We start from the raw sequence: 14367 nt of genomic DNA on the forward strand, positions 1-14367 counted from the left end.
AGTGATGTCTTCAAATCAAATGTTTTGCCATCCTGCTCTTCGATGATGATGATTATCATGTTGATAAGGATTATGATGACAATAACAATGATGATGATGGTGATTAATTATCTCGATTTCGCACAACTGCCTCATAAGCAGTCGAAATGAATTTATAATTCATGTCGATAATACGAGGTGTCTTTGTCCAACTTTTCGAACAAATTCTCCAGATTTGTCCATATATGCAGATGCTTGAGCTGACGGTGATTCTCAGACCGCTTCTGTATATAAGAATTTATAGAATGGCAAACCATCTGCGTAGCTTCTAAGGCCGGATCCGTCTTAGTCGTCTTCTTCTTAGTCGTATAGTTGTATGTGCTCGATTCCAGGTTTTCTTCTGGTGGTACAAACTGGCTAGTGACTACCTCCATCCACAGCTACCGTCTCTCTAAGCCTTTCTACTGCATTCTGGTCCAAAAATGATAATTCGTCCAACAGTGATATATCGTCAGGAAAATCATCCTCATCCGGCGCAACATCTACGCTCTTGTACTTTACCCGTTTAGCCTTCTGTTAGTAGTAACGTTGCTTCAGGAACTAAAAATTAAACAAAAGAGATGGAATATGTTTAAGTTTTATATCGTTATTTTATTAATACAACTTACCCGATACTGCCATAAATTTCGCAATTTCCTTCCGCGCGGAACTTTATTTTACGACATTCCGATAATTCCTGTTGGTTTTTTCATAAAGATACGTTTTTTACCACATTCGCTACATCCTTTTATTCGTTTCATTAGAAATTTTACGTTTTCTTGTCGGCATTTCCAATTCGGTCTCGGATTCATGATCGGGTAGATCATAATCAACCTTGATTATATCCAAATAATCGATCACACACAAGATTTGATTTCAAGAAACAAAAACCGTGAAATTTGACGCAGTAAACACAACCAAAACTTTTTTCTGCATTGAGCAAACGTTTTCAGAATGTCGCGAATTATTCAGAAAACAGCGCCACCGTGAACTGCGATGACATTTATATTCACCTCCTCTCGTTGTTCATGTTCACCGTAGTGTTTACAGGTGGTTTTACACCTTCAGTGAACATGAACGTGAACGAATTTTCATTAAGGCGTTACTCGCTCGTCAATTTACATATGCAATCCGAATCTCACTAGGATGATGCTGGAAAAAAGTACACATTGCACATATTCTGAAATATAGCATAGCATAGCATAGCATAGCATAGCATAGCATAGACAACCGTACACACCACGGGTGGCTGATATGGTGTACCTAGGGTTGCCAAGTGGCCGGTTTTTGGCCGGCCCGACCGGTTTTTCACTTGCAAAGCCGGTGGCCGGTCAATCCGGCAAAAAGGCCGGTTTTCCGACGTATGAAGCCGGATTTGTACTTTTTGCCTTGTTTGTTAAATTTTCTGATAAATTTATTAGCAATCCTGAACAGTGGGTCATTGACGATAGCTAGTCTTGCAGTGATAATACCTTGCTTCAGGCGGTAATATACATTAACTTGTCCACCAGCGCCAGAAGTAGCTAAAAAGATAACACAAAATCGTAATAGAAAGTTCACATTAAATCGTTTTCATGTCAATTTCACATTAGAATTGTATAATGATTAGAGTATGTCAAATCGAAGTGAACAATAAGTTGCTTTGCAGTCGTGCGTGTCTTCATATACAATTCATGACTTTGAATTATAAAGCAGAATAGACAATTGCAATATTTGATTATATCTTAATCATATATTCAGAAGTATTTGGTTGCGTGTTATAAAAACTGCGCAAAATAGAATTACAAATAGTTGTCAAAATTTTCGCACGTATATCGCCTCCACTTTGGTACATATATGTTCGTGATATGATATGTTCGTACATATACATATATGGCGTGAAATATAACTTTTTCGTTCAGATATGATTTCGTATACCTCAGTTGCAATCGAGATATACAAACCAAATGGTTTACTGGGTAGTTGTCACTCAAAAACTAGCTATCTTCAATAATTTACACGAGAAACTGTCAACCGACTCCCACTTTCTCTGTATGCCGGTTACATGCTACCGGCGATTGTAAAACACATTACACATTACAGACAAATCCTCTAAAATGCAGCCACAACCCCCCCCCCCCACCGCATTTTTTTGAAGGCAGGACTGACCGGCCGGTTTTTGTAATTTTCAGACTTGGCAACCCTAGGTGTACCCGTAAGTACACCATACACCTGGCCATGTCCTTACGTTTGTAGAAATGGGTACGTTAGTTGAACACCTACTTTACGAGGATGCGTAAAAACTCACGCAATTTTCATAGTTGGTCATGTACCCAGTAATATACGATATGAATATAATATGAATATATAAGCGTAAAAATAAAATGAAATGGAGCATATATGGGCAAAATAGAACAATCTCACCAGCAATCCGTCGAATGAATTATAATTGCGTCATTTCAATCAGTTTCCATCAGTACATCTAATATCCAATAATTTAATTCTTCATTCTGATATCCATGTGGATTATTTAAACTTGTCACGGCCAAAGTTTTCACTATACAGTAGGAGGTGCTTGATGAGCTAAAACAAAACAAATTATTAGAATAATATATTTGGCTTCCCAAAGTAACAATTTGAGTTTTATTACATTCTTATGATGGCATTTAAGACCAAAATTGGTCTTGGAACCCATAATAAGAGTACAATAAAACTCGCATTGTTGCTTGGGTTACCTGGACGTGTGGCTCAGCCGTCTGCCCAAAATCGCAGTTTTGAAATCAGGCAGCCGGGAACCACGCGGCATCGCACCTCCTAGCTTAGTTACTCAATAGAGCATTACCGGGTATGGCCGCGTGGAGGCGCTAGGTAGGGCTTTGAGATAGCAAAAGTTGTGTTGGGCGCTTTATTGTTTGCCTTCCCCATTTCATACCTACATATTCTGAAATATTGGCATTTATTCAATTTCCGAAATAGCAATAAAATTTCACGATGAAACCATAACGGAACCAAATTTACCACACTTTATTGGAAGTGTAAACGCGCCAGCGAACATAAACATGAAACAAGGTGAATATAAATGTCACTGTTGTTCACAGTGGACATTCCATCCTAATGACATCTCTATATTGAGCTGCAATGAGTGACAGTGTGAGGATGTCCCAGGCTCAAAATTTAACAACAGGCCCAAATCAGACTGCTGGCAGTTGAGTGAAACGCAGTGGTGAAATGCTATCTCATTTTCGCACACACGAGATGTTGGTGGCGAAAACATGGTTGCCTGCCAATGGGGTGGGACATTCGCTTCCGAATATGTCGCGGCATTCTGAAAACGTTCACTCTTTGTGTAAACCCAACAACGTACGCGAAATAAGTAATTCCACATTACGCTCGTTCAAAATGAAGTGCGGCGCGGAAAACTAACTGTAAAACGGCCTTCCACTGTTAACACGTCTAGTGAAATGAGGTGAGATCGACACCACGATGATTTCATCGTGAAGTTTTATCGTTCGTTCGAAAAATGAATTACTCCTAATATTTTCGTATATTTTAAACGTTAACACGGTTTTCTGGTGTATGATTTTTATTCTATGATTCAAGGGCGCTTCGAAGTATATACGAGCTGACTTAAGCAAATTATTTAAATATTAAACGTTTTGTTAGTTCACGTTCACAGAAGGTGTAGAGCGGCCTTAATAAGTTATCGAAAAAGTTAATACTTACTGATAATTCAGGATATGGGGGCCTATAAACAACTGCTATTTTAATTTTTTGGCATCGAAGTGCAACTACTATTAAACTTCACTCAAGAAACTCTTCCATAATTAGCGTCTCAAAGACAACCGAGCGATGAATGAACATACATGCACCACCACCGACTCTCAAAGCTCTCGGACAGCATACCTCAACATAGTCGTTCAGGTGGCATATATAAAAAATCTGCAGAAGACAACCGCATCTCTGTAATGCAAATGATATAGAAGTAGACTTGATAAGTAGATATGTATAATTCTAATCCCTTAACTTTGTTTCTAATGGGATTAATGTTAATTGAAGGAATATTCAAAGAGGTCTTGGTAAACATTTCATTAGGCGGTTTATGAGTAACAATTAGATTATGATTTAGATTAAAATTTTGTAAAAAATCATTTTGATTTGTGTTCATTGCGAAAGACGTATTATCAGCGGAAGTCGGGCCTACTACGGACTCCACAAACACTTGCGGTCGAACAATTTGAGCCCCCGTACAAAGTGCACACTCACTGTACAAACCGCTAATTAGACCGGTTGTCCTCTACGGGCACGAAACGTGGACACTGCTAGAAGAGGACCTACGAGCACTCGGAGTTTTCGAACGGCGGGTGCTAAGAACCATCTTTGGCGGAGTGCAAGAGAACGGTGTATGGAGGCGAAGAATGAACCACGAGCTTGCGCGTCTCTACGGCGAACCAAGTATTCAGAAAGTGGTTAAAGCTGGCCGGATACGTTGGGCAGGACATGTTGCTAGAATGCCGGACAACTATCCTGGTTTTCTAAACTAAACTAAAATAAACAACTAAAATGGTTTTCGCATCAAATCCGGTAGGAACAAGACGAAGAGGGGCATAGCGAGCGAGGTGGCAAGACCAGGTGGAGCGAGATCTGGCGAGCACTGAGTGCCCGTGGAACTGGAGATCAGTTGCCATGGACCTAAACAGATGGAGAAATTATGCTACGCAGGCCTTGTCATAAGACGTTAGGCCAATTAAGTAAGTCATTGCGAAAGCAAGAAAAAAATAAAATATGTTTTGACTATGTCAAAACTGTGACTGTGTCTTGTTTTTCGATGTTTAGTGTTCTTACGTTAAGCACAAAAATAATCTTAATCTATATATATAAGAGGCTTGTCTGTAGCCAAAACCAGGTCTCTGATAGGACGTCATGAGAGGCTTATCGGTAACTAAAAATAGGCCCCTGACAGGACGTCATACTTTCGTAGCAATGGGTTGTATTCTCAGTCACCTCACTGGTCGTCTGCCGGATTGCTCGATTGCTCAACTGGTTGACTAGACTGCTCGACTGGACTTGTCGATCAGACTGCTCGAATTGATTGCTCGACTGGACTGCTCAACTGAACTGCTCGACTGAACTTTTTGATTCGACTGCTCGACTCAACTGCTTGATTGGACAAATCGTCTTGACTGCTCGTATGAACAGCTCGATTTAATTGCTCGAGTGGACTACTCGACTTAACTACTCGATTCGACTGCTTGACACATTTGCTCGACCTGACTGGTCGACTTACTACTCGACCCGACTGGACGACTTACTACTCAACCCGATTGCTCCCATATAGCCCTAGCTGTGCTGGCGGCCGGCCAAATGGAATCAACCCGACTGCTCGACTATCTGCACGATGGAACTGCTCGACTGGACTGTTCGATTCGACTGCTTGACTGGACAGCTTGATTCATGGAAATTAAATTAAAAGAAAACTTATCGAATTTAATTCTACGAATTTAATAGTAGAATTATAATTCTACTATGTATATTTTATTCTTGACAGATATGTATTTCGCCTACGACTTACAGGCTTCCTTAGTGTCTGTTAGTTCGAAAACAGACACTGAAGAAGCCTGCAAGTCGTAGACGAAATACGTATCTGTCAAGAATAAAATATTCATAGTAGAATTAAATTGGATAAGGATAAGTTTTCTATTTATTTAATTTCCAGGTTTCGTATTCTACTAAGACGCTCTAAAAACTTCAGTCAGCTTGATTCAACTGCTCGACTGAACTGGTCGATTGAACTGCTTGACTGGACTGTTCGATGCGACTGCTCAACTGGTCAGCTCTATTCAACTTCTCGACTAGACTACTCGATTAAACTGGTTGACTGGACTACTCGACTCAACTGCTCGATTGAACTGTTCGACTCAACTGCTCGATTCATCTGCTCGACTGTACTGCTTTATTCAACTGCTCGACTGTACTGCTCGACTAGATTGCTAGACTAGACTGCTCAACTCAACTATTCGACTTAAACACTCGACGCAACTGCTCGACTCAATTGCTTGAATTAACTGTTCGATTCGACTGTTCGATTCAACTGCTCGACTGGACTGCTTGATTGAACAGCTTGATTTAACTGCTCGACTAAACAGCTCGATTTGGCTGCTCGACTCGACTGTTCGACTCGACTGTTCGACTCGACTGTTCGACTCGACTACTCGACCCAACTGCTTGACTCGACTACTTGAATTAACTGTTCGACTCGACTGCTCGATTCAACTGCTTGACTGCTCGACCCAACTGCTCGACTCGCCTGTTCACCTCGATTGCTTGTCGGGATATCATATGATTTTAAAACACACCGGACCAATTCGCAAAATTTAAAAAAATGTGTTAATGACCGGAAACGATCAAGAATATTCCAAGCAACATTTTACACTAATCAGACTACATAAATGTTGCAAACAGCCAGAGTTAGGCCATTACAAATATTTTATAAAGTTTTTGTCCTTCCGGTGTTCGGCCACTGAAGGGGGGGGGGGGGCGAAAAAAACACAAAGTGAATGTTTTAATCGAGCAAAACAAAACATGAATTTTAAGAATTTTTATTTAAGGTTCAAACGTGAAAACCGAATCTATTCTTGCTTATAATATATTCGTTATTATTTTCTATGCAAAAATATACGAAAAAAGACAAAAACGAAGGAAATTTTTTTTGGACGATTTTCGGAAATTCCATTGTTCGAATTTCCATTTCTGTTTCGTGCTAGAAGCGTTAATTCAACTCGGAGACTCATTTTTCGAGTTTTTCAGACTGTAGAGCCCACCGATAATTGATTTTATAAAAAGAAATTTGACTCATATCCTACAAATTATTTTTTTGCCCCCCGATTTTTTAAGCCAATTTCCAAGGGGGGGTGACAAAAACTTTAAATATGAGTTGCAATGGCCTTATTAGATGATTTCGAACACAGCAAACTTTGAATGCGTTTTTCTCGAAATCAGAAATTTGTCACTTCATTCTGTCTGACTTAACACTGAGCATATGAATCGGTTCGCGGCAGAAAATGGACGGTTCAGAGCCACTCACACAAAAGAGCCATTTTACCCACTGTATTGTGCCTGGCAGCTAAATCTGGACTATTTTCCCCAATACCAATGTATATGACGGAACGAAACAGCAACATTGTCGTTATTGCTCTTTCTCTTTCTTACTACAGTGATTTCAATTGGTCGCAGGTTGATCGCAGTTTGGTGCAGTCGCACTTTCAAACTGCAGAGTCCAGTTTGGTGGGAAGTGCGGTATATCCAGAAATTATCATATCATATTATCATATCCAGAAAAAAACTGCCAATGCTCCTTACTGTGTACAGCTAATATCATCCACCGACCACCGTCTTCCATCATGAACACAGGGATGAATAACTGAGATTTGTAGTTCATTTCAATTAATGTGGTGTGGCAATGCAGGCGTTTATGAGGCTCGCTTGCGCTCCAAAAGAATATAGGGTATGTTGCTGCTTCGTCGTAATTGCCTATTCCCGTCCTATCCAACATTATTCAACATATTAAAAATATCAGCATTTTTATGACACACAATGCAAAACTAGTTATTCCTTAATATTTGAATTTGTTGTCTATCATACGCGATCAATCAAACTGAACCGAGATCTATTTAAATGCTTTTTATCATTAAAGAAGTCCTACCAGCCAAATTTCCTACGTTTTTTCGTGCGACGAAGAAGAAAATGTCGACTAATCGTTTTAATTTCCGTCATTCATAAATGAAAATAACTCACACAACGTATGGTCGTTATTCCACAGCCAGGAAAACTTGCCTGACCTGCAGAAATTTTGCAGAAAAACATTTGTCAATCACGTCCTACACAAGTACATACGCGTGGGCTTCGTACACATTGTTGTGATTTTTAGTTCGGACGATGAAAAATTTTGATGGACGGATTTCAAAACGGTACGACGAATTTAAGAAATAAAGTCAGTTGCGTAATTTGAATAAAATGCTTTAATAATCGTTTTTCAGTGATTTCAAAGTTCACGGATCGGAAGGTAAGTGTGTTTTAGTAAAATTAGCACAAGAACTTTTGGAGTATTCATTAAATCCATCCAGCAAATGATGAAAATTAGAATGGCTTTACTTACTACGACGGGAATTAGAAATAAACCCTACCTATATGTATATCGCAAAATAGGTAGTCATTTTTTATCTTATAGTAAAAAATTCGTCCATAACCCTGGTTCACTTAGAATTGCACGAAATGTTGGTAAATAGTAACAAATGGCCTCAAATTATTGCTTCTGTTGTAAACGAGGTTGCAAAAATTTGGAATTGATGTTGATCAAAAAAGTAGTTTCCATTTATTTGCTGATGGAATTTTCTCGTATTCATTATGAGAATCTCTGTTTTTACCCTATACAATCGTTTCGACTACTTGGCCCGATTGAGAAAGCATGGTGATTATTCCATTGAAATTTATTTCATTATAGCTTTTTCAATAAGATTCGCACGAGTTTAACTGGGTACAAATTGAAATTTATGGCTAGATTTGTCAAACTTTACGTTATTAACACAGAGAACAGATAACCATTTAAATGATTTCATTACTGACAACAGCTTGGGTCTGTCTAGCGTGTATATGGATTATAAAGATGAATTTTGTGCGCCTTTAGTGACACTTCTCTGTAGTTTTTTAACTAATTTGACATACGTTTTATTCAAATAGAAACCTTTTTCTTGGATGTATGCTCTCTGTGGTATTATTTTTTAAAACCAGGTTTGAGCACACAAAATGATTTTTAATCTAGTTGACAGAGACGTTATACAAATAGGGCGCCCTGCTTCGATTTTAGTTCTTTTTGATTTAAATTTATTTATTAAAAATTGTTTGTTGGTATAATTATTATCGTACAGCATTCGTCTTTTTAGTTATCAACTTACGGTACTATCAATGCATTTTAATTGTCATTTCCACTTATAATACTTTTATAAGACTTAAAATCACTATAACCAAGTTTAAAAAAGGCATTCTTTCGTGTTAATCGCGGTGAAGAAATATAAAACTATTAACAATAATTCTAAAACCTATTTTCACAATCTAGATTTTAGAATCCATAGGCCCTAGTTCTTAAGGTTCTGGTACGGTTTGTATTTAGTATTAGCCGCCGAATGCCTATTTATTGGTCCGATGTGCTGTAAGAAATTTTACAATTAAAATTTGTTTTCAGAATTGAACACTAAAGTTAAGCAATACACCTACCAACCATTTGATCATGATTTATCAATTACCAATTTATTTAATAATCTAAAAGCAATATTTTTTGAAGGCTATTTGGCTGCGTCAATTTGTACATTTACAGAACGAACATCTGACTGTTAGAAATTTCATCAGATGTTCAGCCTGTCACATTTTGTATAATGAATATTGAACTTGAGAATTGAGATTGATTTCCAGGTAACAGTTTAGCCAATGATAAAAACGTTTAAATTCGAGCATTGGGTACAACGCTAAAGATGTCCCTGAATCGTTTTGATTGATCACCGCACATGGATTTTATTGCCGATCCTGTAAAACCGGTGTGAAAACCACGATCAATCACCCGAATTTGTCACAACCGAATGACCGTTGACCGCAATGCGAATGCGCAGCTTTCAGTTTCCAGCGTTGCTATGTTGATTAATTTTGGTTTTCTATTCTGGTGATTGATACCTATTGGTTGCATGCTGACAAAGGCGCCGCCTTAGCATCCAAAAGATAGCAATGACACGTCTGGACTTTTTGTGATAAACACAAGCTTCACTGTATTCGATGCAATTTTAGCTATGTATTTTTTTTTTGGTTCATTCCAGTTTCAAATGGAAACAAACTGGAAACAGTTATCTTATGGGCGATTTTGTAACGTCGTCAAAATAAATGAGAAATCACACTGTTGTCTAACATTCAACATATGAGGTATCTAAATATACATTAACAAGTAATTTTTTGCTAAACAAGTTTTTTTGAAAATCTAATCTTGAAAAAAGACGGAGATGATTTGACAAGTACCCACAGATAATAAGAAAAACCACGACAGTTACCAGCTGCCCATGATTTTGATCATGTTTTAAAAGATTAAGTTCTGCTGAGAAATTTTTTATTCATTTAGACCTCTTCACTTGAATTTCTTCTGTTTATTTTGACGGTTATAATGGATTGTGAGTACCATTTTTTAAAGATACGTTAGTAATGTGATACAACATTGTATTAATAACCAATCGGATTTTAAATAGAGTATTTAAACTTCTGTTCCTGTTTTCAATTTTATTTCAGTTTTCTCGAAAATTTGCCTGTTTATTGGATTCATCTTTGTTAGCAATTTTAAACTTGTTCATAGTGAATGGAAAACACTTTCCTCGTCGTCTGACAATCCTTGCGCTTATAATTCAGGTGTTATCTTTGTGCCAAATCTCGTGAACTGTAATCAATATTATGCTTGCATGAACGAGCAAGCGTTTCCGATGTTTTGTGACTCCGGTTTGACCTTCGACATCTACGCTAATCGTTGTCGTCAATCGACGCTGGTTGACGCTTGTACAGAAAACTTGTCTGTTTTGCCTTCGATAATGGAAAAAGACAATCCTTGTATGGACAATGAAGGAATCAAATTGGTATCAGATTTGGAGGATCCGTCCAGCTTTTACATATGCGTTGGAGAGTCACCCGTTCGTTTTACTTGTAATGGCGGGACAGTTTTTGATTTGAGCTCCAGAGATTGTATAACTGTTTCTTTTTTACCAACAACACAAGCAGTAGAAAGCACAACATCCACGGAATCGATCAGCTCAGGTACAGCACCAACTACAACACTAGCTGATATTTCCACAACAACCATCGAAGAAATCTCTGCGAGTACAACATCCACAGTGCCTTCGGAATCACCGATTACGGACACCACGCTTTCAGTTGGATCCTCCTCCACTACTATTAGCCCTACAACAACTATTACAACAACTACAACTACAAGCAGAACGTCCTCTACCTCGGTACCTCCAACAACTACCCCAACTGCGGATGCTCTGCACTGCTCTGTGCAACAAAATACGTTTCTACCACATCCTGATTGCTCCAAGTTTTACCAGTGCTTCTATGGTTACTTGTTTGTGATTTCGTGCCCACAGAACCAATACTGGAACCAGGACCGTGAATTTTGTGATTATTTCGGAAATGTTATCTGCAATGAGTGATGTGATAAGAAATCCTATCGTAATAAAGACATTCGATTAGTGGAAGAGTACATTTTTTCGAGGGTTAATCAGTGGGTTTTTCGTTTACAAGGAATGCAAGGTTTTAAATCTGCTCAAACCTTGTGATGGACCACTCTCGTAAAATTGTGGCTCATTCTACAATAAATATGAACAAAACCGAAATGTGAGAATTTAAAATTGAGATTAAAATTCTAATAACTAATTTGTGAATCTTATTGCAAAGGTTCACTGCTTCTGTAAATTAACTCTGAAATCTATATAAAACGGCCTAATTGACAAACATACTTCTTCAATACCTTGCCTGTGATTTTGCTTCCAACACATCGTTCAAATGCATGTAACACTAAATGCACTAAAATGATAATGCATACATGCAACGGAAATGCTTTTTTAGATGGTTATCTGAGATATATTCTACAATACTTCTGCAGGTTCTTCTATTTATTCTAATTAAAGTGATCTACACATTAAGCTGCAGCTGTCATGCGGCTCGCCCAATAATTACTTATTTATTTATTGGTCCATATCCACCGGGCCGGCAAAAAAGGGATGAAATCAGAGTTTTTTTTTGTAAGATCATCCTCCGGTCTATTTGATTTGCAGCAACGATAATAAAATATCCAAAATAGTATACAACAAATTTCAAGCCGTTTCCGTAGTTGTGCAGCATATTCACGTTAAATTTTATCGTGCATATTGAAATAATAGGTGGCTAAAATTCAAGCACCATCAAAACTTTGCAATTTTTTAAAACCCGTTGTTTAAACAAAATAAAATTAATTTCTAGCAAAATTATTCTCGTTGCATTCTGACATGAAAACCGATTAATAATAACTTCCGTTCTGCAACTCACAGTTTGTTTTGATGATTTGTTGTTTGACGACCACAAAATATGGTTTCGATCTAGAATTAAATAATTAATTCCAGGTTTCGTATTCTACTAAGACGCTACAAAAACTTCAGTCAATGATTTCGATGTTGAACTCATATACTCTTCACAATAGCAGCAATAAATCTGTTTTGTCAGGGTGTTACCATATTAATAGCACCATCAAACTAACTGTTTTACAATCGTTTGACAAGCAACCGCAATAAGATCAACTTGGATTGGTGCCCCATATTGTATTACTGTGCCCTACTTATAGTAAGTTAATAAGTGATTGCAGCCAACCAGTTTTATTGTGGTAATATAAGTAACCACAATACATTTGCATTATTATTAGTTTTATAGCTAGCTATAAATCGTTTTCGACTTGTATCCTTTTGATAAAACCAAATGTGATGAATCATACCGCAATAAAACCTTTATAAAATTTAAATAAAACCAAACGGCTTTAGAATTGTTGCTCGGGGCTTTCATATGTCGCCATGGATGTCGTTGGTCAAGCTGCGTCACCATGTGCCTTTGGGTCTGCATTTTTTCGTTGTCCATTCCATTCGAGTGCTTCTCTGCAGATCTCGCTCGCTTCTGTTCTCAAGGTGAGTTCGATCCACTTCCATTAACTTTCCCGAATTCCTGTTGGTATCGGCCGTAGATGACATCGACGATAGAGTTTCTCGTTGGATATTCAGATGTCAGACCACCAGGCGTAGGCAGTGGTATAAATACGTTTTACGAAAGAATGTGCGAGTTGATGATAAAGGGCCGTTTCTTCAACTACACCATCAAAAACATGCATTGTCCACACGAAGGTAGACCCGATCACGAGAAGGAAGTGTTATATGCACAGCTGGAGTCAATGTACGACAGCTGCTCACAATGGGACATCAAGAGAAGAAATGTATCCGGTGATCGGGCCCCATAGCCACCACATCGACACGTATGATAACGGTCAGCGATCCATCAACTTTGCAGCTTCCCGAGGCCTGGTGATCGGAAGCACTTTCTTTCCCCACAAAGATATGCACCTGGAGATCACCTGGCAAATGAACCTCGAACCAAATTCTCATCGAGGGCCGGTTTTTCTCGAACATCACCAACGTACGCTCCCTACGGGTTGAGGATGTCGACTTTACCTAGTAGCAGTACATGTACGCTTAAAACTATCGACGGTTTATACCTCGCGACAAAGCCGCCATCTTCGGTTAAACATTCGAGAGTTAGACATCCCGCAAGTTGCCGTAAACTACGCGCGAATACTGGATGAAGCTCTGCCTTCCCCTGTGGAGTTGGATGCTTCGACTCTTGAAAACGGATGGAGTATGATACTCTCGGCCGTCAACAGGGCCGCAACCGTGGTGCTAGGTGTGGAAACCTCGAGTGCACGAAATGATTGGTCTGACGGGGAATGCCAACAAGCGATAGAGAGGAAAACAAAGAGCTTGGAAAAACTATCTAAGCATAACCACGGGAGAGAAGTATCGACGAGCGCGGAATGAGTTGACCATGATCCTGAGGAGAAAAAAGCGCCAGAAGGAGGACAAAGATCATGAAGAGCTGGAACTGCACTTTAGTGGACGATTTCAAGGATTTGGGAAAAGGAAAAACTACCGGAGGAGTGGATTAAAGGTGGTAGCCCGGTCCATCTACAACCGCGAATCGTAATGGCAGACCGCACTAGTACGGGTTTCCGGACAAACTGACGCGGCTGATCAAACCCTGGAGCGAGTGATGTGCTAACCAGACTGGTAGTCTTCTACGGTCTTGGACTGTAACTTTGCTTACGGAAGACATACGTGCACTTACTGTATTTGAACGAAAGGTGGGCCGGCAACGTCGCAAGGATGCCGGACGACTGTGCAGTGAAATCCGTTCTCTTCAAAAACCCCACCGGCACAAGGAATAAAGGGACCCATTGTGCTAGATGGCTGGACTAGGTCGAAGCGGACTTGCGTGTGTCGAGACGCGCAAGGAATTGGTGACGAGTAGCCCAGGACCGAGTAAAATGGAGAGGAATTCTTGATACGGCAAGAGTCACGCCGGCTCTCGGCTGGTAAAGTGAGTGAGTGTGTAGGTCGAGGTCATTTAGCTGCTCTATCATTAGAGATCCATCTATAACGTGAAGTGTAGAGATATGGTCTACATAGGATCGGCCAGCACGGAATCCAGCTTGCAGCCGCCGGAGAGTAGCATCAATTTTCTCTTGGATTCGGTTAACTTTACCTTACAAAGTACTTT

At 39.2% G+C, this 14367-nt stretch overlaps 1 protein-coding gene across 1 annotated transcript; it reads left to right on the plus strand.

Moving 5' to 3' along the window:
• The first annotated feature begins 10192 nt into the window (after positions 1–10192).
• LOC128735723 (location of vulva defective 1-like) lies at positions 10193–11228 on the plus strand. Its single transcript, XM_053830209.1, has 2 exons — positions 10193–10199; positions 10315–11228. Exons 1-2 carry the CDS (start codon positions 10193–10195, stop codon positions 11226–11228), a joined length of 921 nt encoding a protein of 306 aa, XP_053686184.1.
• The last annotated feature ends 3139 nt before the right edge of the window (positions 11229–14367 follow it).

This window comes from Sabethes cyaneus, chromosome 2, assembly GCF_943734655.1.
Source record: "Sabethes cyaneus chromosome 2, idSabCyanKW18_F2, whole genome shotgun sequence".
Classification (NCBI taxonomy): Eukaryota; Metazoa; Arthropoda; class Insecta; order Diptera; family Culicidae; genus Sabethes; species Sabethes cyaneus.